Raw genomic sequence first — 25749 nt, 5'->3', positions numbered from 1 at the left:
TTACAGCGGACGTTTGGCCAAATCCAACAAACAATCCTCTGATTCCATCCAAAATGGTAAGAAACCTGAGGGTATTGTTTGATTGCAATCTGCAGCTGGATTCACAAGATAATAAGACAGTGGGCACATGTATATCACTGATTAGAGCCCTTCGTAAAATACTTCCGTTACTGCCAATCCACGTTAGACCGCAAGTAGTAAGGAGTGTTGTCCTTAGCATATTGGACTATTGCAATGCTGTGCTTCTTGGAGCACCACTCTCTCTGATAAAAAAATTGCAGAGAATACAAACAATTGCTGCAAAGTTAGCACATATGAGACAGCGCAGGTCCTCCGCATCGTTAGCCTTAAAGGATCTTCACTGGTTACCAATTCTGAAAAGAATTCAATTTAAATCACTTTGCATCATCCACAAGGCTGTACACGGAATGGGGCCCAAACCGCTGCAAAGAAGATTTACCTGGTATCTCCCAGATAGAAATCTTCAATCGTCGTCAGCTTAACTGGTGTGCATACCCAAATAAAAAAAAAATGTCTGTGGGGTAGAGCCTTTAGCTCTGCCGCCTCAAGAGGGTGCAATGAATTTCCAAGCAATCATAGATAAACTGAGAATCTAATGCAATTCAGACAGAAACAGAAAACGTGGCTCTTTCCCAGAAATTAGCTCAGAATAGTCACTTACCCCTCTACTAGGCTCGTACAGTTGTACGCACAGTGTTTTTAGGAAAAATCAGCGCCAGGATACCCATTGGGTGACAGCCGCGCTATATAAGTTGGACTTACATTACATTACTTTACATCTTGGCATACCCATCGCGCCTTAGGGTGTTACATAGAAGATACCAAAGGTGGTAGGAGGAATGCTTGCAAATAGTCTGAACCACTGCCAACCACTCTGGGTAGATTATGGGTAGTTGTATTTCTCCTTTGTAGAATCACAGGCGTTGCAACAACGTTTTTGGATAAGGTATTTTCCATAGAAAGATCACTCAAGTTTTTGGTTACGAACAGCGGCTCTCATTTTTTGTGTCTGAGCAAATGCAGGAGTTCCTAACCAGGCATGACATCAAGAACTTATGTGTTGTTCTGTACCCGCCATCTTCAAATGGTTTAGTAGAGAGAGGCAACATAGTGAGCAACGAGGGCGTACAGACTGCACTCGCATCAGACATGGATGTAAAACAATTCCTCAAACAGAAGGTGTGGGAATATAACACCCACATTGCGCAACTAGGGTCACTCGTTTCCAGTGGCGTAGCTGGGGGGGGGGGGCGGTGGGGACGGTCTGCCCCAGGCGGCCCTATTTTGGGGGTGGCCGCGGAGCACTGGAGGCCCGTTGCGGCGGCCTTTATAATTTATTTGCGGGCACTCACTAACACTACTGTCAGTCACAGTAGTGTCAGTGTCCCCAAATAAATTATAAAGGCCGCCGCAACGGGCCACCAGTGCGGCGCGCGTGGCCCAGTTTGAAAGTGCAAGTGCACACCTGACCTGCTTGCTTGTTGTAATTGCTGCGCGGCTAGGGTGACCAACCGTCCGTAAATTTCACGGACAGTCCGTAATTTTGACTGTCTGTCCGTTGTCCGTGAAGGATTCTTTAACGGACGCCATTTGTCCGTCATTTTAGCCGGGCCCTGGTCGCCCACCCTAAAGCCAGCACAGCTTGCCCCCACCTCCCTTCTTGATTCCGATGCTGTTCGAGAGCTCAGACACCCATCAGCAGTGGAGAGGCACAGCGGGATGGCAACCCTCACACCTCCAGCCCTTGATGAGCTGTTAAGAGGTGCTCGAAGGTGACTGAGAGGAGGGGCTGCAACTTCAGGAGCAGGGGCATCTATTCAGATGCAAACAGCCCTAAATGCCTCACGTCTCTGCAATTTAGAGGGGCCTCACACATTCCATTTCTACCCAGGGCCCCAAACATCCTCGCTCAGTCAGATTACACGGAGGCAGCACGTGGTTCTCTTCACAGAGCTTAATTACTGTCACTAAATTGTAAGCAAACCTCGGTTCTTCAAACATGCAGTCTATAATGTAATACAATAAAGAAAAGGCACAATCGCACCCACACTGATTAACAAAGTATGGAGGACAATCAGTTCAATCAGTTCTCTTAGAGTATCTCCTGTAAGTACTGTACATCACAGTGGGGGGTGGCATTTTGGACAGAGAGCCTCTTGTGCAGGAGGGGGCGAGGAGCCCAAGATGATACTAGAATACTGCATGCCCACCCCTGTGCCCACCCTGGTGGATCCTGTTCCCCCTCCTGTGATGGCTCTTGTCCCCCCTGTGGTGGATCATGTCTCTGCCCTGGGTGGCTTCTGTCCCAGTCGTGAAGCTCTTGATGGGCCTCTTCTCAAAAGGGCTCAGCTCAAAATTAATATGGAAAGGTGAGCGAGTAAGTAAGTGAAGGGATGAGTGGATGGCTGGATGAATTAGTGAAAGGGTAAATGGATGAATGAAAGAGTGAATAAATGGATAATGAGAGAGGATGGATGGATTGATGAATGAGGGGAAGGATGGATGAGAGAAAATGTAAATAGCTGGATGTATGGGTGAAAGGGTAGCTGGATGATGGATGAGGGGAAAGATGGATGAGGGGAAGGATGGATGGATGAGGGGAAGGATGGATGGATGAGGGGATGGAGGGGAAGGATGGATGGATGGATGATTGGGTGAAAGGATGGATGGATGATGAGGGGAAGGATGAATGGATGGATGGAGGGGAAGGAGGGATGGATGGAGGGGAAGGATGGATGGATGGAGGGGAAGGATGGATGGATGGATGGATGGAGGGGAAGGATGGATGGATGGAGGGGACGGATGGATGAAGGATGAAAGGAAGGATGGATGAGGGGAAGGATGGATGGATGAGGGGAAGGAAGGATGGATGGATGAGGGGATGGATGGAGGGGATGGATGGATGGATGGATGAGTGGGTGAAAGGATGGATGGATGATGAGGGGAAGGATGGATGGATGGAGGGGAAGGAAGGATGGATGGAGGAGAAGGATGGATGGATGAATGGAGGGGAAGGATGGATGGATGGAGGGGAAGGATGGATGGATGAGGGGATGGATGGAGGGGAAGGATGGGTGGATGGATGGATGAGTGGGCGAAAGGATGGATGGATGATGAGGGGAAGGATGGATGGATGGAGGGGAAGGATGGATGGATGAGGGAAAGGATAAATGGATGGGAAGAATGGATGGATGAGGGGAAAGATGGATGATGGATGAAAGGAAGGATGGATGAGGGGAAGGATGGATGGATGAGGGGAAGGATGGATGGATGAGAGGAAGGAAGGATGGATGGATGGATGATGAGTGGGTGGAAGGATGGATGGATGGATGATGAGGGGATGGATGGATGGATGATGAGGGGAAGGATGGATGGATGATGAGGGTAAGGATGGATGGATGATGAGTGGGTGGGTGAAAGGATGGATGGATGGAGAGTGGGTGGGTGAAAGGATGGATGGATGGATGAGGGGAAGGATGGATGGATGAGGGGAAGGAAGGATGGATGGATGAGGGGAAGGAAGGATGGATGGATGAGGGGAAGGATGGATGGATGGGGGATGGATGGAGGGGAAGGATGGATGGATGGATGGATGAGTGGGTGAAAGGATGGATGGATGATGAGGGGAAGGATGGATGGATGGATGGAGGGGAAGGATGGATGGATGAGGGGATGGATGGAGGGGAATGATGGATGGATGGATGGAGGGGAAGGATGTGTGGATGAGGGGATGGATGTAGGGGAAGGATGGATGGATGGATGAGTGGGTGAAAGGATGGATGGATGATGAGGGGAAGGATAAATGGATGGGAAGAATGGATGGATGAGGGGAAGGATGGATGGATGGAGGAGAAGGATGGATGGATGAGGGGATGGATGGAGGGGAAGGATGGATGAGTGGGTGGGTGAAAGGATGGATGGACGATGAGGGGAAGGATGGATGGATGAGGGGAAGGAAGGATGGATGGATGAGGGGAAGGATGGATGGCTGGGGGATGGATGGAGGGGAAGGATGGATGGATGGATGGATGAGTGGGTGAAAGGATGGATGATGAGGGGAAGGATGGATGGATGGAGGGGAAGGATGGATGGATGAGGGGATGGATGGAGGGGAAGGATGGATGGATGGAGGAGAAGGATGGATGGATGAGGGGATGGATGGAGGGGAAGGATGGATGGATGGATGAGTGGATGAAAGGATGGATGGATGATGAGGGGAAGGATAAATGAATGGGAAGAATGGATGGATGAGGGGAAGGATGGAGGGGAAGGATGGATGGATGGATGAGGGGATGGATGGAGGGGAAGGATGGATGGATGAGTGGGTGAAAGGATGGATGGATGATGAGGGGAAGGATAAATGGATGGGATGGATGGATGGATGAGGGGAAGGATGGATGAATGAGGGGAAGGAAGGATGGATGGATGATGAGGGGAAGGATGGATGGATGATGAGGGGAAGGATGGATGGATGGTGAGGGGAAGGATGGGTGGGTGGATGGATGATGAGTGGGTGGGTGAAAGGATGGATGGATGGAGAGTGGGTGGGTGAAAGAATGGATGGATGGATGAGGAGTGGGTGGGTGAAAGGATGGATGAGTGGAAGGATGGATGGATGAATGGAGGGGAAGGATGGATGGATGAATGGAAGGATGGATGGATGAATGGAGGGGAAGGATGGATGGATGAGGGAAAGGATGGATGATGGATGAAAGGAAGGATGGATGAGGGGAAGGAAGGATGAGGGGAAGGAAGGATGGATCGATGGATGATGAGTGGGTGGGTGGAAGGATGGATGGATGATGAGGGGAAGGATGGATGGATGATGAGGGGAAGGATGGATGGATGATGAGGGGAAGGATGGATGATGATGAGGGGAAGGATGGATGATGATGAGGGGAAGGATGGATGAATGGATGATGAGTGGATGGGTGAAAGGATGGATGGATGGAGAGTGGGTGGGTGAAAGGATGGATCGAGAGTGGGTGGGTGAAAGGATGGTTGGAAGGATGATGAGTGGGTGGGTGAAAGGATGGATGAATGGATGAGTGGATGAGTGGGTGGATGGTGGGTGGGTGAAAGGATGGATGAGTGGATTCTGGTTGGGTGGATGATGGGTGGGTGGGTGGGTGGATGAGTGATATGATGGATGGATTGATGGATTGATAAGTGCAAGGGTGAATGAATGGACGTATGAGTGAAAGGGTGGATGTAAGGATGGATGAGTGAGTGAAAAGGAGGGTAGATGGACAAAAGGATGAATAGATGTGTGAAGGAGTGAAATGATAGATGGATGAGTGATTGGGTCAATGGATGGATTCATGAGTGGATGAGTAGATGGATGGGTGGGTGGATGGATGGAAGGAAGGTTGGCTAAGTGAAAAGGTCGATGGAGAGAGAAAGGGAGGATGGATGGATGACTAAAAGAGTGGATGGGTGGAAGGATTAGTAAGTGAAAGGATGGCTGGATTGGTGAAAGGGTAAATAGCTGGATGGATGAGTGAATGGATGGATGGGATGAAGAGTGGATGGATAAGTGTACAGATGGATAGGGTGAAAGGGTGGATGGATGGATAATGGATGGATGAGTGAAAGGATGGATGAAGGGATGGATGAGTGAAATGATAGATGGAAGGATACATGATGGATAGGTTTGCAAATGGTTGAATATGTTTGGAAATGGCTGGGCTTACTTATATACTATTGCGCGACCTCAGAGGTGTCTGTAAAACTTACCTATTGTCCTGACGTTTTGTCCTGAATTTTGACCTCCTGTCCTGAATTTGTGTCCTGAATTTTGACCCTTTGTCCTGAATTTTTACACTCACCGTCCTGAATTTGCACCAATGCCAGTTGGTCACCCTATGCGCGGCGCCTGCAGCGCTGATAATTGCCGCCGCAATGTCCCGTGTTTGAGCTTGCTCGTTGTTGGTTCTGCCTAGGGCTGTCAATCTTGTAGCGCACGGGAGCTACCAATGACGGCCCTGGGCATCATTTTGGCCAGCCTTCACGTCTCGCGATGAGAACGTTGCAGCCCCCCACACCCCCCACAATCTTACAGACCAAGCTACGCCCTTGTCTGAATCCGTCTGTCCAGCCTTGCTGACGTAGTTTGAAGACAACTGGACGGATTACCACTCTCGTTGTAAAGTAAAAGTAAAGTCCACATTTGTAAAGCGCACAATCACCCGTAAGGGTCTCTAGGCGCTGGGGGGCCGTCGGGAAGATTAAGCGAGCTATTGCCCAGAGTCACATGGTGCTGGGCTGACTTGCCGCCGGAGCCGGGGATCGAACCGTGGTCCCCAGATTCCAGCGTCAGTCGCCCTGGCCGCGGCGCCACACCTCTTCCACCGTGTGATCTCTGGGCTACAAAATCAGGGGCTTTTGCAGAATAGTCCGGCTCAATATTACCCGATAAGGCATTCAGCTTGCAAGACACTGCCCAGCGTCCTGCCGCGCCATTAACCCCCTCAGCTGTTTCACCACAGCAGTGTCATTCTGCACTCCAGTTACAAGCACATGAGGCAAGTCTGCGGTCTCTTTCCGGGCTTCCGTGGCGGCCGCCCTCGCCAGTGGCCTGTTCGCATCCCGCCTCTCCGAACGCCTAAGTAATTCCATTCCAAGGCTCATTATCATTTAAAAACCCCTTATCATCCGCCTGCTAACGGCACTTTAACTAGTTTTAATTGTCGCAATCATAGCATCGCAGAGACTCCGGAGAAGGGGGACCACTAGACCGCAGTGAATCCTTGGAGAGTATCGGGGAGGCTGGGGTGGGCACAGATCAGTATTAACCACACACGCAGCTAAAATTGTACACAAGTAGCTACGAGAAGTCCTCGAACCATAAGATACCCAGAATAAGGAAGTGCTCCCTGCCATGCTAAAGGGAGAAGGTGCTATACAGCAGCTCAGAACACCCCCGGGACGGAGGGTGGTCTAATCAGAACGACTCTCCTAGCATCTGAGAGGTCGGAGAAGTGAAAGTTCACGGCGAAGCTCACTTCTTTCAGAGTTTCCCAGAACAGGCTTTAAGGCGCAGCCCATGCGGACGTGGCGTCATGATGCTGCCATCAGTTAAAGTGCCTCAGCCTGCTTCTTCCTACACTGCCCACCACCGACCCGCCACAGCTGCATGGTATTATTTGTGCCATGGGCTAACGCTGTGCACCAGAGTCTGCTTTGCTTCTTAAACATTTCACAAGTGCAAGATCCTTGCACTCCCCATCAGTGCCAGTTCACTCTCGCCCTGCCTGCCTGTGGAAGCTCGTCACACTGAAAAGTGTGGGAGGGGAGTAGGGAGAGTAGATTTTGGTGTTGAAGGCGAATGACGATACAGCACATCTGAAAACCCCATCTGACATCATAAACAAAGGGCATTTTAGAAGCATATTGCAGGGTGATTGCTACAAACTCCTATATTGAACTCGCCACATATTACACCGGAATCACACGAGTTACTGTCTTACCTCTCTGTATTAAGCTTGCACACATTGCATCGAAATCATGTGAGTTACTGCCCTGTCCCTCTGTAGTGAGGTTACACAGATTACACCGTAATCACACGAGTTACTGTCCTTCCCGGGGTAGGACAGTAAATCACATGCTTCACCACTGCGTGCTCTCGTGAGTTGTGAGGAGTCAATTCTGGCCTGGGGCAGTGGCAGTGCTGCTGGGCAATTTGCTGGCTGGCGGCTTCTGCAGCAGAAGTGAACAAACCAACCCCTGCTTGCCATAGAGACCCTGGAGTAAGGTAAGAGGAGAGCTAATTGCTAAACTTTTTTCAGACAGTGTTTACAAAACCTTCATGTTATTTATTATGGATTTGCTAGATGATTGTCCTATATATTTTAAACTAATAAACTGTGAAACTCCCTCCCTCCTCCACTGGTGACCCATTGTGTTTCTGTGGAGTGTGAGTATTAACAGTGGCCTTGTTCGTGTCTTTTAAGTGGCGTTTGAATTTTTCACTTTTGCCGATTTGGTTTGTAATGCATGGACATCCGGGGACATGACCCCTGATGTACCGGGGAAGATGTGTCGGGGTTGGGGCATATATATGTATCTCGATGTTTAGTTATGCATCTTTACATTTTCATGCCTAGTTTCTAGCCCTAGCTAGGAGCTTAGTGTACTGTTCAGTGAAGTTAGAGGTAAAAGTGCATATGTTCAAAAGGTTGGTAGTTCCACGGTTTTGAAAGATTCAATGAGGGTGTCCCAGTCCATTGCAATTGGTTTCTTCCACAGACCTCTATATTCCTCCCTGCGGAGTACTCCGCTCTCCGCCCCTCCCCACGGAATAACATCTTCTTGCCAGGTTGAGATAGTTGGGGGATGTGAACTTCCATTGTTTCATTATTTGATGCTTCGTGAGAATAAGGGACAGGTCTATAAATGTCGTCTGTGCCGTGCAATTATTGGCACGGGGATGCAGGCCCAACAAACAATTCTCCGCTGAGCATCAGATCGTGCTTCCTATTGTCTCGCATATAATAACTGTTACTTGTGGTCAATAGGTTTACAAGGTAGGGCAAGACCACAGCATGTGTATTAGTTTTGTGTCTTGTGTATTAAGCTTTATTAGAGCGGCACTTGCCATCAGAAACCGTTATTGATTTGTATTGTGTAAAATCAGAATTGTGCAAAATGTATTATGATGCCTTTTTTTTTCTTTTATTGAATGTATTATGATTTAATGTTGTTTTATTTTAACTTGTATACTTTTATGATTTCCTTTGAGAAATCGAAATAAAGTTATTTTGAACGAACGTGTCTTGTGTACAGCATCTTGGGCATGCTGACGACGCTTCTGGATACATAGTGTATGTGGTGTAAGGTAGGCTCTGTGCAGGATCATAAATTGTATAAGCTTGAATCTGGAGTTGCATGAGACCTTCTTTGGGAATTCTATTACAGTTTCCCATTCCTTGTCTTGCAGGTCCCTCCCAATATCCTGTCCCCACTTGGCTTGTAGTTGAGTCAGGGGTACTGCTAGGTGGTTCCTCAGTCCACGTTATAGCCACCGCGTCAGGTGTTTGCTGTTACCCATTTAGTGTAGTGCATATATGAATTCATGTTTGGTACCTTTGAAACTGTCTGGGGCCCAATGTAGGTTTACATGCCACATTATGCTTGCATGTGTAAGAAATAGGGAGTCCGGTTGGTTGTGTGCTTTTATAAAATCCATGTGGTTTAACAGCGCACCATCCCCAAACAATGTCCCAATTGTGGACACTCTGGCCTGTTCCCATATGTGAAAGCGCTGCGACGTCAGTAAGCCCTTTGGGGTGGAGAGGCCTAGAAGTGGAATATTTGGTGCATATGGAGTTGTCTTTGCCGTGTATTTAAGGGTACGTTTCCAGTATATGAGGGTGACTTTTAATAGTATCAGTGCCCGAGTTGGAGTGCACACAGGGGGTTATAATATCTTGTGTAGTCTACAGAGTTCGAGCATATGGGGAGTGTATGCTATTTTGTGCAGGTTATGTCTGGCTAGCCAGTATGATAGCCATTGCAGTTGGCTTGCTAAACAATAGGATTTGAAAAGAAGTAATGACAGGGGTCGACCCCATTGGTTGTTGCCTTTGGGCCACCAGAGTGGGCTTTGTATTCGGTCTGGTTTGGCAAGGTGGAACTGACTGACCCCTTTGTGCTGCGTTTAGTTCTAAGGGCACACAGTGAGTCATTCCCTGTGAATAATTAATTTGCTGTTTTTGAATCACAGGCTTCGACACTGTTAAGTTGGTTTTGGGTCCCCAGAGCACATCACTTTTGTGCAGGTCCCCACTGCTTTAATGGGGGAACCTTGATGTATGGTCATTTAATGTCAGCTGTAGATGGTGGATCCCTGAACAGTGTCATGTTTCCATGTGCTGAGGGGATTACCAGGTAATTGTTCCAGCAGCTCTCTGATGGACGTCAAATGCAGTTTTTCCGAGTCCCCAGATAGATCATGCAGTCTGTGTGTTCTCTTTTGTACTGCCAGTCACCGGTGTATTCAACTGGGTAGCCTTGGACCGTGTCATGTATGTGCATGTAACTTGCATGATCGAGTTAGCTATTAGCGGCGATACTACGTGTCTCTCAGACCTCTTTCAAGTGCTCACCGTCCTTTTTCCCCAACACCCCTCCCCCCCAGGGCCGGCAATCTGAGGGATAGCCCCGGGCGCCACAAGCTCTAGCTACGCCTCTGCTCGTTTCTGTTATTGAGATGCAGAAGAAACCTTTTTGCGGGGTGTTTACCACCTGGTTAAAGGAAGGGCTAGATTTTGGAAATGAAGTGGTTGGAGATACAACTACAAAGGATCAAGTTGCCTCAAGAGTGTCTAACAAGCGAAAATGACGTGCAGTTTTTTTAAGGGTCACAGTGGTCATGATGATGTAACGGTTGGTGAATATGTCCTGGTCAAAAGACCCGTCAAGGTTGCATGTTCAAAGTCACGAGAAGTGAAAAAAACCTCAGAGATGCAATGATTTTGTTATGTGGTAATGCCGCCCTTTCTCTCCTTGTCTATATCATTGACAGGTTGTATTTGCATTTCAGAATGCTTCTGTTAATTTATTTTTTTTGTTGTCTCACCTCATTTGTGTTTGTTGGGTGGAAGGTGATCCAGTACTGTGATGTAATTGACTGCACCTCGCGTGCATCTTGTGCTGTTTACTTTTGTTGTGGGACGTATATTCTTGAAAATCCCTGGTGCTTGCAGTTAGAACAACAGGCGTGGATTCCAGCAGGGTTAGTCAGTTCATGCTGGAATCCGGGCCGGCTGGTCGCTGCTTACCGTGGGCGTTGCCTGTAGTCTTCAATAATCGGATTTGCCACTTGTTCAAGGCAGAAGTGTACTTACCGGAATCATGAGAAGAGCCTTGCCTATATGATAGACAAAGATAATCCGAGGGTGAACTATGATTTTGTACCAGTATTAATTGTATTTTCCACAGGAAATGACATTCACTGTACACAGCTGCCAGCCTCACAATATAGCCTTAGAGCCCGAAGTAGGGAGAACTACTCACAACTAAAGGCCTGCTCCAGCGTTAACGGCCTGCGTCGAAGGCGAGGAATTTTAACAAGGGAGGAGGCCTTTAATGGCCTGTAGAGCCCGCTACGGAAGGCCCTAAGGCTATTAGATCATTCTGCCCTTAGAGGGCAGAATGTTCTCATTTGAAAAACAAAGGCCTCATGGAGCTCGTGTATGTCATACTCATATACTCAATTAGCTATTATATTGCTAATTGAACCTTTACCATGCATTCCAATTTCCTGTCATCGAGCCCTCAATCCATCGATCCATCCTTCCATTCATCCATCCATCCATCCAGCCAGCCATCCGTCCATCCTTGCAAACCCCTCTAACCTTTCAACTCTCTCTCTCTCTACTTGCAATTAAAGATTCACAAAGACATTACAAAAAAGCATTAACAAAGGCAAGAGACTGGCAGCCAGCAGCAGACCAATTTTCTTTCTTAGATCTGGTGTTAGCTAAGATGTTTTGCTTTTGCTTAAAATTGTGTGAACAATCAAGTTACTTAGGCGGTTTTCAGCCAGACAAAATCCATTTGCCTGTTGTTGTGTCATTAACATTGTTCTTTCTCCAATATAAGCATGCATCATGGGGGAAAGGCTCAGCCATCTTTAGCCATTGGCTGACTTAACTCCGAGTTACAGCATGCTGCCATTTCACAAGGGATTCAGAAAAGGGGGTGGTGATGAACAGAGTGTCTGAATTAAGCAGACCACTCTTACCCAGTCCAAAGATCAGGGCTTGATCCATCACCGTTATTTAGCTCACTGCCCCATCCCAGCTCAGAACCTGGCTATATGCAAATTAGTCTGTCCCTGGCCCAGTGCATCATGGGAACAGGGCTGACCAAACTACCAAGCCAATTCTTCACCAGAAAGGAGACAAGCTTCCGGGGACCGGTTTCTGGCATTTCAGCCGTCGTCGGCCCGGCTTGCTTGAATCCTGATGGAGCAGTGAGCAAGGGACTCATGTCTGAGTATACCCTGCCACACCTATAGTGGCCAAAAACGATTCAGAAAAGGGGGTGGTAATGAACAGAGTGTCTGAATTAAGCAGACCACTCTTACCCAGTCCAAAGATCAGGGCTTGATCCATCACCGTTATTTAGCTTACTGCCCCATCCCAGCTCAGAACCTGGCTATATGCAAATTAGTCTGTCCCTGGCCCAGTGGATCATGGGAACACGGCTGACCAAACTACCAAGCCAATTCTTCACCAGAAAGGAGACAAGCTTCCGGGGACCGGTTTCTGGCATTTCAGCCGTCTTCAGCCCGGCTTGCTTGAATCCTGATGGAGCAGTGAGCAAGGGACTCATGTCTGAGTATACCCTGCCACACCTATAGTGGCCAAAAACCATTCAGAAAAGGGGGTGGTGATGAACAGAGTGTCTGAATAAAGCAGACCAATCTTACCCAGTCCAAAGATCAGGGCTTGATCCATCACCGTTATTTAGCTCACTGCCCCATCCCAGCTCAGAACCTGGCTATATGCAAATTAGTCTGTCCCTGGCCCAGTGCATCATGGGAACAGGGCAGACCAAACTACCAAGCCAATTCTTCACCAGAAAGGAGACAAGCTTCCGGGGACCGTTTTCTGGCATTTCAGCCAGAAACAGGTCCCCGGAAGCTTGTTTCCTTTCCAGTAAATAATTGGCTTGGTAGTTTGGTCTGCCCTGTTCCCATGATGCACTGGGCCAGGGTCAGACTAATTTGCATGTAGCCAGGTTCTGAGCTGGGATGGTGCAGTGAGCTAAAAAACGGTGATGGATCAAGCCCTGATCCTTTGACTGGGTAGGAGTGTTCTGCTTAATTCAGATACTCTGTCCATCACCACCCCCTTTATGAATCGCCATTTCACAAGGAGCACATCCACGCACAAAGTAATTTGCTTTCGAATCCCAAAACATCTTTGCCTTTTGCCATTTTTTGTTACATTCATGTGTTCCCAACAGCTCCCCAAGCAATAAAGTGTTTCAGAAACATGACAGAACAAAACTAGAATCGCCGAAGTCAAAAGGCTAGTGGCCAACGCCAATGCCTGTTTTCATATTGCACTTAAATCAGCAGTTGGGAGAGGAGGAGCTTCGCGCGCACCCAAGATGGTCGCGTGAGCACAGGGCTCCCGGACCCTCGCCACCTCCATCGACTATCCTGTAATTTATCCTGATTCGGACGACGGGTGTTTATTGGCACAGTTCTACTGCTCATTTATTTGTTTCAGCGAACTTTTTTGGACTTCGGGGTCCAGAGCTACAGACTGTCGCAGTTTTCTGGCCTGCTCCAGGGTGACGCCCCGCGCTATCTTGTCTCGCTTGCCGTCCAGTAAGTGAACAACAACGGACTGCCAGACTTGCGTGGGCAGGCGACAGCTTTCGGTTTCGATTCCTGTCCGGAGCTCAACCTGACTTTGTTGGCTCCGTGGACGGCCGGACGCTCCTACACCCTTGGTCTCTCCGTTCCTACGGCCGATCTGTAGCGACTTCCAGATCTGAGACTGGCACCACCTTCGCCCTTTTGGTCCTACATTTGCCTCCGCAGTCACCATTTTTACCCGTCAACAGGCGACCCGTACGGGTCCAGGATCCAAGATGGCCACCAAGCCTGAGGGTGGGAAGCGTGGGCCTAAACCGGGCGTTCGAGGGAGTGCTCTGCAAACAAACATTATGGACCGGTACACTCTAGCTAAGGGATCGCCGGGAGCAGTCGGTAAACCCTCGACGACAATGCCGGAGGACTCGTCGATCGAAGACGAGCCCTCGCTGCGAGATCTCATGGGTGCCATCACCGGTATGAAGGCCTCATTGGGGCAACAATATGAGGCCTTGACTCTTAAACTGGATACGGTGGCGATTGATGTCAATCTGATCAGGGCGGACTTGGCGAAGACAAACGAAAAGGTCAAATCCCTGGATCTTACAACCTCTAGCTTGGTCACCGATGTCTCTGACTTACAGGCTGAAGTCGGGATTCTGAGGAAAGTCAATGATTACTACTCTGGGCGCCTAGAGGACTATGAAAGCCGTGCCAGGTGCAATAACATCCGCCTGATTGGGGTCCCGGAATCATCGACTGCTGCCTCGACGGACCTATTGGTGGAAGACCTGGTGCTGAATCACTTGGCGCCCAAGGGTCTCAGCAAGTTCTTCGCTGTAGAACGTGCACATAGGATCCCCGGCGGCACACCTAAATCGGGTGCGAACCCTCGACCCATCATTGCGAGGATCTTTCATTTCCGGGACAGAGACGCTATCCTGCAGGCTTCGCGGCAGTCTGGTCCCATTGCCTTTGAGAACTCTACTGTCAGCTTCTATCCGGACTTTACACAACAGGTCCAGAAACAGAGGCTGGGGTTCCAAGGGGTCAAGAAGAGACTCCGGGAAAGGTCTATGAAGTATGCCATGCTCTTTCCGGCCCGTCTGCGGGTGGTATATAGGGATCGTACTTTTTTCTTCGACCATCCTGGGGTCGTGAGTGACTGGCTTGACACGCTGCCTACGGATCCTGAACCTTTTGAGGACTCTGGCAAGTCGGATCGGGCGGAAGGTGGCCCGACAGAGCAGGAGTAGCTGTTGACTTTGACCCCGTACCCTTCCCTTTGGCTTTGAACTGTGCTATGTTTTGTTCTTAATGTTTGCAAGTAATAGTCTTTTTGGGGGTGGGTGGGGGGTGAACGGGTCCTTTCTCCTCCTGGGTTTTCTTTTCGTAGACTAGTTGGGTGGTTGGGCGACAGGCACACTGCAAGTTTATGGGGCTCTTTGGTCTTCAGCAGGGGTGCGGGGTGGGGGGTATAGTTGTTTTGACATTGTTGGGGGAACTGGGTTGTTTGTTTGAATTTTCTTGTTACTTGCAAGGCGAAGGAAGGGCGCACTCCTGTTTTTTGCGGTCGCTTTGGGTGTGGGGCGGGGGAGGGGCTGAACACGGGGATGGGGGGTAGGGGACTTCGGTTATTGTGTTGGAACGTGAACGGGTTGGGGGATGGCATTAAGAGGAGGGTGGTGTTGCAATTGCTGAAACGTTTGACTCCAGATGTCGTTTTACTGCAGGAGACTCATTTGCTCGGCAACAAGTGCTACGCTTTGAATAGGCGTGGTTATCGCCTTGTGGCGCACTCGGGTTTCACTTCGGGCTCTAGGGGGGCAGGCATTCTGGTTCGGACCTCCCTCCCCTTGGCCATAGATGATGTCATTCTGGATGATAAGGGACGATACGCCGCCATTGTGGGGCGCTGGGAGGGGAAGGTTCTTATTTTGATTTCAGTGTACGTGCCCCCGGGCCTCCGGGCCACCACATTTGCTGATCTCAGTGGACTTATCCTGGGTCTCCCCGAGGGTCTGCTTTTGGTTGGGGGTGACTTTAATGCAGTGGTCTCGGGGATGCGTGATCGTCACCCTCCCAGGGAACTGCTGAAGGCCCAGACTTGGTTGAGTGACTTCCTGGAGACGCTGGGGCTCACTGATTGCTGGCGGTTGCTTCACCCAGGACAGTTGCAATATACCTATCATTCTGGTGCTCATGGTAGTCTCTCGAGGTTGGACCACGTATTACTGCCCTCGGCCCATGCATCCCTCATACGGGAAGTTAAACATCTGGCACGGGGCATCTCGGACCATTCTCCTCTTTGGCTGCTGGTTGATGCACGGCAGGGTTCAGCGGGCCGAGTGGCTCCGATCAACCCCTGGTATTTGAGGGACCCCAGGGTCAGGGGTGAGCTGGTTAAAGCACACGATTGTTATTTTGAGGAAAATGTGGGCTCTGTTTCCTCCCCTAGTTTACTTTGGGAAGCTTACAAGACGGTCATTCGTGGCCAGGCCCTCTCACTGATTGGTAGCGTGAAGTTGGCCAACCGTGCTGAGATGGTTCGACTTGAGGGGGAGGTCACGGCCCTGGAAGAGCGCTTGGAATCTGGGGTTACCGCTGAGGGGTTGCATCTACTGGAGTTGAAGCAACATGAATACAGAGCTCTGGTCACTGAAGCTGCTAAGGAAATGGGGAGGGAACAGCAGGGACGCTTGTATGATGTGGGTGATAAGGCTGGGAAACTGCTTGCTTGGTTGGATAAGAGGGAGAATGCAAGTCGTGTCGTCCCTATGATTGTTGCGGAGAATGGAGAGTGTTGTACAGACCCTGTTGATATTGTTGCATGTTTTGCCGATTATTTCCGCGAGGTGTACTCCCAGGTGTCTGATCGTTCAGAGCAGGACTCCTGCCTGCTATTGCGTGATATTGCACTTCCCCGATTGTCTGACATTGATAGAGATGCTCTGGATGCCCCGCCTACTGTGGACGAGATTGCCGCTGCTGTCCGTTCGGTCCGATCCGGCAAGGCCTCGGGCCCTAATGGGCTCCCCATTGAGCTATATAAACTGCGCCCGGATTCGCTAGCTCCTCATCTGCGCTCTATGTTTCTTGAGTCTTTGGAGGTGGGTTTTCTCCCGCCAGACCAGAGACTGGCCACTATTGTTGTCATCCACAAGGATGGTAAACCTCGGGATTGCTGTGCCTCTTTTCGGCCCATTTCGTTGATTAACGCGGAACCCAAAATCTTGGCCAAGTTGCTGGCGACACGTTTGGCGACCGTTATTGGGGAACTGGTTCACCCTGATCAATCCGGCTTTATACCGCATCGTAACACGGCGCTTAACCTCCGAAGGTTGCATGGCGTCCTGGCACGGGCCGAGACGCTGCGTGAGCCCGCCATCTTGGCGTCCTTAGACGCTACGATGGCGTTTGACACAATAGAATGGCCGTATTTGTGGGCGGTTCTTGCTAAGTTTGGTTTCGGTTCGGAGTTTGTTCGGTGGGTCAAATTGCTTTACGCCGGTCCCATGGCTCAGGTAGTGGTCAATGGTCGGGTCTCTGCGCCCTTTGCTCTGAGCAGAGGGACGCGACAGGGCTGTCCCTGGTCCCCCTTGTTGTTTGCTCTCGCCTTGGAACCGCTGGCGGCCTGGTTGAGGTGGGAACCGTCCCTGAAGGGCATTAGGTGGAACTCGGAGTTTGAAGACCGTGTATCTCTCTACGCTGATGATATTCTGCTCTATCTTACATCACCCCGTAAATCCCTCATTGTACTGTTTGATGTCTTAACGTCCTTCCGCAAAAACTCGGGTCTTGTCATCAACTGGTCGAAGTCCTGTGTATACGTCCTGTCGGGTGCCGCCCCCCTTCTGCCAAGTGGTTGTCCTATCGCGATTGTGAAAGATGGCTTTAAATACCTGGGCATTTTTATCACGCTGAGCCCTGCACTGCGGTTTGACCGTAACTTACTGCCCCCTCTTCAGCGCCTTCGGGTGGATGTGGTCGCTTGGGGGAAACTTCCTCTCTCTCCCCTGGGTAGAGCGGCATTGTTTAAGATGATGTCACTGCCCCGCTTCCTCTACGCTTTGCAAAACACACTTGACGTCGTCCCGGCTACATACTTCCGTGAGGTTGAAAGTTTACAGAGGCAACTGGTGTGGGGGGGTAGGCCCCGGATCGCCATTGCTAAATTGTCGCTCCCGTGGTACGACGGTGGAATTGCTTTACCTGATATCCGTCGCTATTATTGGGCGTCTCAACTGGGGGCGATAAATCATTGCATATATGGCCCTTTGCCGAATCCGGCCTTCGAGATGGACAAATGGTTGTTACCGGGGGGTGACTTCAATAGAGCCCTCTACTCGAAAATCACCCCTCGCAACGTGACGGGCCCCACCAGGACTGCCGTCCAGGTGTGGCGACATGCTTCCATGGCGCTTGGGTGGACTGGTAAATTGACTCGTGCCACCCCCCTGTACGCGTCTGATAGACTTGGCTCACTTTGGCAGTTCCGGGGGTTTGATAGGTGGGACTTGATTGGTATCAGCAGGATTGATGATGTCTGGACTAAGGGGAGAATGAAGACGTTCGGGGAATTGAAAACCGAGTACGCTTTGAGCGATCGTGAATTTTTTCGCTATGCGCAGGTCCGCCACGCGGTGCTCTCGGTCTTCCCTTCGGGTGTGGAGATACCAGAGTCGTCCCCGCTTGAAGACAGGGTACTGGACGGACATGTTCCTGATAGTACGATTTCGCTTATTTATAAAAAATTAATCAACTCCAGGTCTGATCTCCTGGTTCGCCTTAGAGAGGTCTGGACTGGTGATGGGCTGGAGCTGGACGATGAGGACTGGCAGGCGGCGATCTCCTCCCCTAAAGAGGTGGCCATCCAGGCGCGCCTTAGATTTGTGCAACTTAAAATCCTGCATAGAGTGTATGTCACTGGTCCTCGTTTGGTACACATGGGCTTCTCTGTGGATGGTTTGTGTCGGCGTGGATGCGGTCTCCTGGGCACCTTTTTACATATCATCTGGGAGTGCCCTGAGATAGTGCGATTCTGGTCCCGTGTGCACGAGGTGATGAGTGAGGTTACGGGGGTGCGATCGATGCCGGAAGCTAGGAGATGCCTGCTGAATGTATGGGAACCGAATGATTACTCCGTGTCGCAGCTTCGGTGGGTGACCTTGGGCAATATGATTGCCAAAAGAGACATTGCGCAACTGTGGGGCGCTCAGGGCCCGCCCGGGATTCGGAAATGGAAACAAAACATGGACTGGTGCATGTTCAGAGAAAAAACTGTATATATTTCTCGAGGTACCCCCCGAAAATGGGGGAAGATATGGACTCAATGGAACACTTACCGTGGTGATATATGTGCCCCTCCTCTTCCTGACCCAGATGTAGCACCCACGTCCCCGTAACCCGAGGGTTCCTTCACATGCTATTGTATGCTGGTTGCAATTTGTCTCTTCTGCCCCCCCCCCCTTGTGAGATTCTTTCTCGATGGAACAAATGCTTATGGTATTGCCCTTCCCGCTCCGCCACCATGTACTGCAACGTTGTATATATTGATGTCTCTTTTTCTTCTCTCCTTGCAAGTTGTTTGTGTTTGTGTTATAAAATCAATAAAAAGTTTCAAAAAAAAAAAAAATCAGCAGTTGGCCATTTCTAAGGCCTGCAATTAATCGGTGGAAAATTCACACAATTAATGCCACAACTTCGGTGAACTTGAATGAGGGAATCCTGAGTATGCTTTGCTGGTGTTCTTACTCGTAGACTACTAAACAGGTGTGGGCAAATTCTTTTTTTTAAATCCATGGTAAGCTGATGCAAAACTGTGGGCAATTCCACTGGTTCCACATCCGCCTGCTCTGGATGTAGAAAGGTGTGATGTTTGCAGCAGAAGAATTCCACATTCCCTGAAGTAATGGATGGAGGGAACGCTAATTACACCACCGTCCCTTGCAGTGCCTGATACCAAGCTTCCCTACAAGGGAACCAGTGGGTGGCCTGTGGCATTAGAATCCCACATTGACCATAAAGGTGGGTGATGCTTCCCATGTGGAGGAACTTGCTTTCAAGATCACCGTTAAGGGGGGAATTTTCATTAAACTAATTATATTGCCCATATCCCCAAAATGCTCCCAAAGCCAACTCTGTTTGGCTTTGTTTTTAGGTCTCATCTAGGCAGCGTGCATGCGCTGCTCTAGGAGGGCCTTTAGCCATTGGTCTGCTCCTTTAAAAGCACACTTGTGCTTGTGCTGGCATCCAGCTTGCGGGAGCTAGCAGCGGCGCGCATGGCAGTTGAAAACATATGGCTCTCGCACCGCCGCTGCTCGCTCCCACAAGGCGGATACCAGCACAAGCATGAGGGCATTTGCTGCTCTTTCGTGGCCGTAGTACACAGTACTACAAGCGGTTACCAAACTTAGACATCAGCACGTGGGAAGCTTGCACTTTTGGCATACTCAAGCGTAAGAAGTTACACAAGATCAGGGAAAACAATGCTGGCATGGTCCTCCTTGCAAAGAGAGCCCTCCCCCTACAGTGGAGGGCAGAACTGGCGCCATCGGAGGTGGCATGGCATGGCGTGAGGCAGGAATACGTGAAGGCTGAGGGTTAGGCGCTGCAGGCGTCAGACCGAGCTGCTAACCATTGACCTACATTATCCCCACTCACACATCACATGCCCCGCCTCTTGCCCCCCAAAACAGTGTCACCTGCTACACTGAGGTAGGAACCACACTCTCAAAACCCACCATGTCACAGCTGGAGCTCGGTCCTGGGTTTAGCATTACCGCTCCACAGGTACGAACCCGGCTATCATGGAGTCTGAATCTTCACCCCTATTTCCAGTTCACACAATGGACGTATTGATGCAGGCCAGAATAAGGCATTTATCTGTCTCTCTCACCTCATCCTGGGACACTGATGGCAAAACCTCCCGATTTAGAGACACACTGGCACGACACCTCCAGAGGTCACTGCAGCGGGAGCTGTGCGAGGAATCGAAAAGATGGAAATGGTTTGTACCACTGTTATTATTTGTATATGAAAACCCTAACAAAAACAACTTTAAAAAAAAAAGTAAAACTGACAGGCAAATGTACAAGATATCAGCGCCTCAACTGCTAAAGGTTCTTTTAGATTAGCCTTCTACGGTTTTCCCTGTTAGTCTGATTCTTCCTTTTATGGTGCTAACTTTTAGAGCCAAATTGCTTGAAAAAATGATCAGCAATGTTTCCCTAATTCTAGCTACATTGTGTCCGCTTAACCTTCAGGAACAGCTAACCCTGCTCATCTGAGTTCTGTTCTCCTGCAGTCAGATGCAGGTGGTTGGTCTGTTTCTAGGAACAACCAGAGCCTGGGTAGAACGCCTTTGAGGTAAAACAGAACACCAGCTGCTCTGATTGCATCTGGGAATTATGCACAAGCAGTGCTATTAGCTTTGAGTTGAATGAAAACATCAGAATGGCAAAGGCAGTAGGTTGCGCATTGGCAATATAGTGCAAAGGCTACTTTCGAACAAGCATTGACATAGCCAATAAGTCTTGCCTTTGGAACCTTATAAATATTTAGTTATGCAGTACAATATCCTTGGTGCAACAACATCAAATGTTGCATGTCTAAACACATATAAGGTCCCAAAGGCGAGACCTATTGGCTATGCCAATGCTTGTTTTTCTTGTGTATGGAGCAACCCTAATCCTTCCTCGTAGATGGGAAACAAATGGCAAATTTCATGGGTTCCAAAATTTGCTTGAAAATTTCTCCCAGCCCTGATACCAATTAGTCCAAAGGGCAACACCCGGACTTTCCACCAGCTATGAAGCACTTTTTCAACCAAGTGCTCCCGTAAGCAATTTCAGATTGATAGGCACTTGATCTTGTCTAATTGCACTTTTGCGGCACCATAGAATGTAAGGATACTTGTATTTGGCATGCCATGTATGATATCTGTTTTATAAATAAATATTTACAAATAATTATGGGCCTGATTTATCAAAGTTTTCCTCCCGCTCTATGTGTATAGGGAAATAAATGTTTGTGTGTGTGAAATCTGTGTCTGTAGGAAAATGAATGTGTGTGTGTGTATGTGTGTGTGTGTGTGTATGCGTGTATGTATGTGTGTATGTATGTGTGCATGTGTGCGTGTGCATGTGTGTGTGTATGTGTGTGTGTGGCTGTGCTCGAGTGTGTGTGGAGTCAGAATAGTAAATACACACTTCATTACATTCAATGGGCGGCCCCGATAATAATAGATATATGTGTGTGTGGGTGTGGGTATACCACAAATCTCATAGAGCGCAGCCTTGCATTCACTACACTGTGTTGAATTTGTTCTTCTTTGTCAGCGACAACTCTGCGGTGCCACACATGCGACCAAGTAACCAGCAACGACAAGTGTCAGACCATCATCAACTGCACAGTTCCGAACACAATCTGTCAGACCACTGTGGCGACTTCATCAGCAGGTAAGCGCCATGTGGCTTTTGGGGAAGGTCAGGTTTGCATCTGCAAGGAGCACTGTCTTATGTATCACTTGGATGATCAGGTTCCGCCAGCCTCTTCTCTAATGATGTGGGCTTTGTGGTTTGACTTGCTGAGTGAGGGAAATGACTTGTAAGACATAGTAAGGTTGCCTATCAACATCACCATCATCATCTGTCATTTATATGTCACTAAATACCTAAGCAAGTCTTCCGGGTGCTAAATATATCCTTCTGGGAAGTTTTTTCAGGGTTGGCTGCCTCCAGCAAAAGCAATTTATCACAAATCTTGAGTCAATTTTTGCCACAAAATTTTTTTTGTTGGTAAAATGTGAACCGTGCTGCAGTCTGAGTTTTGAACCCTGAAATACTGTAGAGAGGCAGGTGAGTGACAGCGCGAACATATAGTAAGTCTGGCTTGTAGTCTCATATAAGCAGAGTAGAGATTGATAAATGTAGAGTGTCTCTTATAGGTCGACTATCTAATCAATACATATACCCCTCATTCATACACAGTCACAAACCCCCAGTCTCACACAGACATATGCTTCCAATCATATTTGTAGCTTCATTCTGTAATTTTGGATCTGCCAACACTACCTGGGCATATCTATTATAATTGATGGATCCAGATTTCTATAGTTGTATCCCAGTGTAATCAGTCCTGTGTGCAATTTTTAGTTGGATTAATCTGAAGCTCGTTTTAATTGATATTTCCTAGAGGGCCTTCACTATTTTTTCTCACATTGTATTCTCTATGAGGCAGATTTACGTTGCCTGACGCATCTCTGCAAATCGGCAGAGATGCGCCAGGAATGATACGGCACGCAAGTTCATCCTTGCGCCACCCATGATGCGCCGCATTTACAATGCGGCGCACCATGGCGCAGGAATGAGCAGATGCGTGTCGCATCTTGGGCGTAAAGTTGGCGCAGTGCTGAAGTTGTGTTGCGTGCGGCACGCAACTCCAGCACTTTTCCAACTTGCCCTATCTTTAACGTGGTGCGGCAAGCCTTACGCCTGCTTCAAGCAGGCGCAGGGTTTTGACGCATCAGCGTTGGGAAAGTGACTCAGTAAAATCTTGTAGATTTCACTGAGTCACTTTTTAGGGGCGTTCCTGCGACGGAACGCCCCCCCCCCCTGCACCGGAACGCCTACATGAAACCAGACGCAGGTTTCATGTGGCGCAGGGCCTTACACCGTGACGCATCTCCATAGATGCGTCACGTTGTAAATGCCTCGTAGGGATGCGCCACCTTTATGCCGCCTTGCGTGACGCAACAGCGGTGTAAACATGGCGCAAGGGGCTTGTAAATCTGCCCCTATGTCTCCAGTACCTGCCTTACATTTCTCTCTTTGAGTAGTAAGTTCTGACTTGGTATTTACCATGGAAATGGCCTTCCTTATCATCTGTTGAGTAGTCTCCATTCTAGGGTAGAGTCTTATTTTATGACCTTTCCTTTTTAATTTGCAGTCCCAACCCATGTCCTTATTTAGTTTGTTCTGCATTTTGATCAAACCTGTAGTAGCGAGGGAGGCCATGATTAGTTGGGGCTTCCCACTGTAGTACATATGGGATTCCTTTTCACGACCCAATATGTGGCAGTCTATATGAAAGTCCTCTTTTGGAGAGTACACCCAGTAATTCACTACAACTATTGTGGAGCCTCAAAGTACTGCTGTATGTTTGGTAGTGCTATTACCTCCTCATAGGTCGACCTATGTATTGGAGAGGTTCCCTCCCAAATCAATCATCTCATCTAGTGATCATTTTTTGTGAAAACTGTTTAAGGGATCTGTTAGGTGGTGGGTTTCAGAATATGCAGGAATTTAGGGAGTGTTATTATCTTGTACATTGTGGCTGTCCCAAGCCAAGGTGGCACCAATGGGAGTCATCAACCCCTAGGTTTCCAATTATTGATTCTAAGTTGTCCTTATAAAACATGTGTTCTTCATTCAATGTTCGGATCCTGAGGTATTTAAAATATTTAAGTTCCACTCTCAGTGGCATTGAAAGTATCTTCTGTGATTTCTAACCCCGCCCCACCCCACAACAGGAACACCAGAAATGTATTCCAGTTGATACCCAAGATTGAGTATTTTCAATAATTGTTAAACATGTGTTTGAGCTTATCTAATGGTAGGTCTAGGTTAACTATGGCAAGGAGGACATTATCTGCATACAACAATATTCTGTGGTTCCAATAATTCCCTTAGACTCAGCTCCTTAACAGAGCGCCCTCACCTATCCACCTGGGCAGAGGTTCGACATGAGTGATAGGTCTAGGATGTATGACGTTACAACGCATGCTTTTACAACGCATGCCATTACGACGCAGGTTTTACAACGCAAGTCGTTACAGCGTTGGGTGGCGCTGGATAGTGAATAGTTTAATTTACTATTCAATCAATCAATCAATCATAACACTTGTATAGCCCACTATTCACCCGGAAGGGTCTCAAGGCGCTTGGGGGAAGGGGTCCGCTACTGCTCGAACAGCCAGGTCTTGAGTTGTCTCCTGAAGGCGAGATGGTCCTGGGTCAGCCGAAGGTGGATGGGGAGTGAGTTCCATGTCTTGGCCGCCAGATAGGAGAAGGATCTGCCTCCGGCGGTGGCTCTTCGGATGCGTGGTACGGCGGCGAGGGTGAGGCTGGTAGACCGTAGCTGGCGGGTGGGCGTGTAGAAGGTCAGGCGGTCATTGAGTTATTTGGGGCCCAGGTCATGGAGGGATTTGTGTGCGTGGGTGAGGAGCCTGAACGTGATCCTCTTGTTGATGGGGAGCCAGTGCAGGTCCCTCAGGTGGCCGGAGATGTAGCTGTGTCGGGGGATGTCCAGGATGAGTCGGGCGGAGGCGTTCTGGATTCGTTGGAGTCTTTTCTGTAGCTTGGCTGTGGTTCCGGCTTAGAGGGTGTTTCCGTAGTCCAGTCGGCTGGTGACGAGGGCCTGGGTGACCGTCTTCCTGGTTTCGGTCGGGATCCATCGGAAGATCTTGCGAAGCATGCGTAGGGTGTGAAAGCATGACGAGGAGACGGCGTTGACTTGCCTGGTCATCGAGAGGGAGGAGTCCAGGATGAAGCCCAGGTTGCGTGCGTGGTCTGTTGGCTTGGGAGTGGTGCCCAGGGCTGGGGGCCACCAGGAGTCGTCCCAGGCGGAGGGCGATGGTCCCAGGATGAGGACTTCCGTCTTATCTGAGTTCAGTTTCAGGCGGCTGTTCTTCATCCACTCGGCACGTCTTTCATCCCTTCGTGTAGGCTGGTTCTGGCGGTGTCGGGGTCTCTGGTGAGGGAGAGGATCTGCTGGGTGTCGTCGGCGTAGGAGATGATGTTGAGGTTGTGTTGGCATGCGATGGCTGCAAGAGGTCTCATGTAGACGTTGAAGAGGGTGGGGCTGAGTGATGATCCTTGCGGTACACCGCAGATGACTTCGGTGGCCTCAGATCGAAACGGGGGGAGGCGGACTCTCTGCGTTCTTCCGGCGAGGAACGAGGTGATCCACTCCAGTGCCTTCTCTTGGATGCCGATGTTGCTGAGGCGTTGGACTAGGGTGCGGTGGCAGACAGTGTTGAATGCTGCAGAGAGGTCCAGGAGGATGAGTGCTGCTGTTTCCCCGTTGTCGAGCAGGGCTCGGATGTCGTCGATGGCTGCGATGAGGGCGGTCTCGGTGCTGTGGTTGGCTCTGAAACCGGACTGCGAGGGGTCGAGGGATCCGAGGTCGGTGGGGTCCGCTGTTGGTTTCTTCAGTAGGGCGCTGAGCTCGGCATGCTTCCAGCTCTCCGGGAAGGTGGCGGTGTCGAAGGAGGTGTTGATGACGTTCCGGAGTTGGGGGGCGATGGTGGAGTCGGCCTTGTTCAAGACGTGGTGGGCGCAGGGGTCAGTAGGAGATCCGGAGTGGATGGTGTTCATCGTGTGGGCTGTGTCTTC

The 25749-nt window shown here is 49.5% G+C and overlaps 1 protein-coding gene across 1 annotated transcript in view; it reads left to right on the top strand.

Moving 5' to 3' along the window:
* Positions 1 to 25749, top strand: part of LOC144827096 (uncharacterized) — a 67757-nt gene that overhangs the window by 18832 nt on the left and 23176 nt on the right. Inside the window, exon 3 of the mRNA XM_078685539.1 lies at positions 21694 to 21813. Coding sequence (XP_078541665.1) covers positions 21694 to 21813 — 120 coding nt within the window. The remainder of the gene's footprint in view (positions 1 to 21693; positions 21814 to 25749) is intronic.

This window comes from Lissotriton helveticus, chromosome 4_1 (genome assembly GCF_964261635.1).
Source record: "Lissotriton helveticus chromosome 4_1, aLisHel1.1, whole genome shotgun sequence".
Lineage (NCBI taxonomy): Eukaryota > Metazoa > Chordata > Amphibia > Caudata > Salamandridae > Lissotriton > Lissotriton helveticus.
This window is presented reverse-complemented; position numbering and strand designations above follow the sequence as displayed.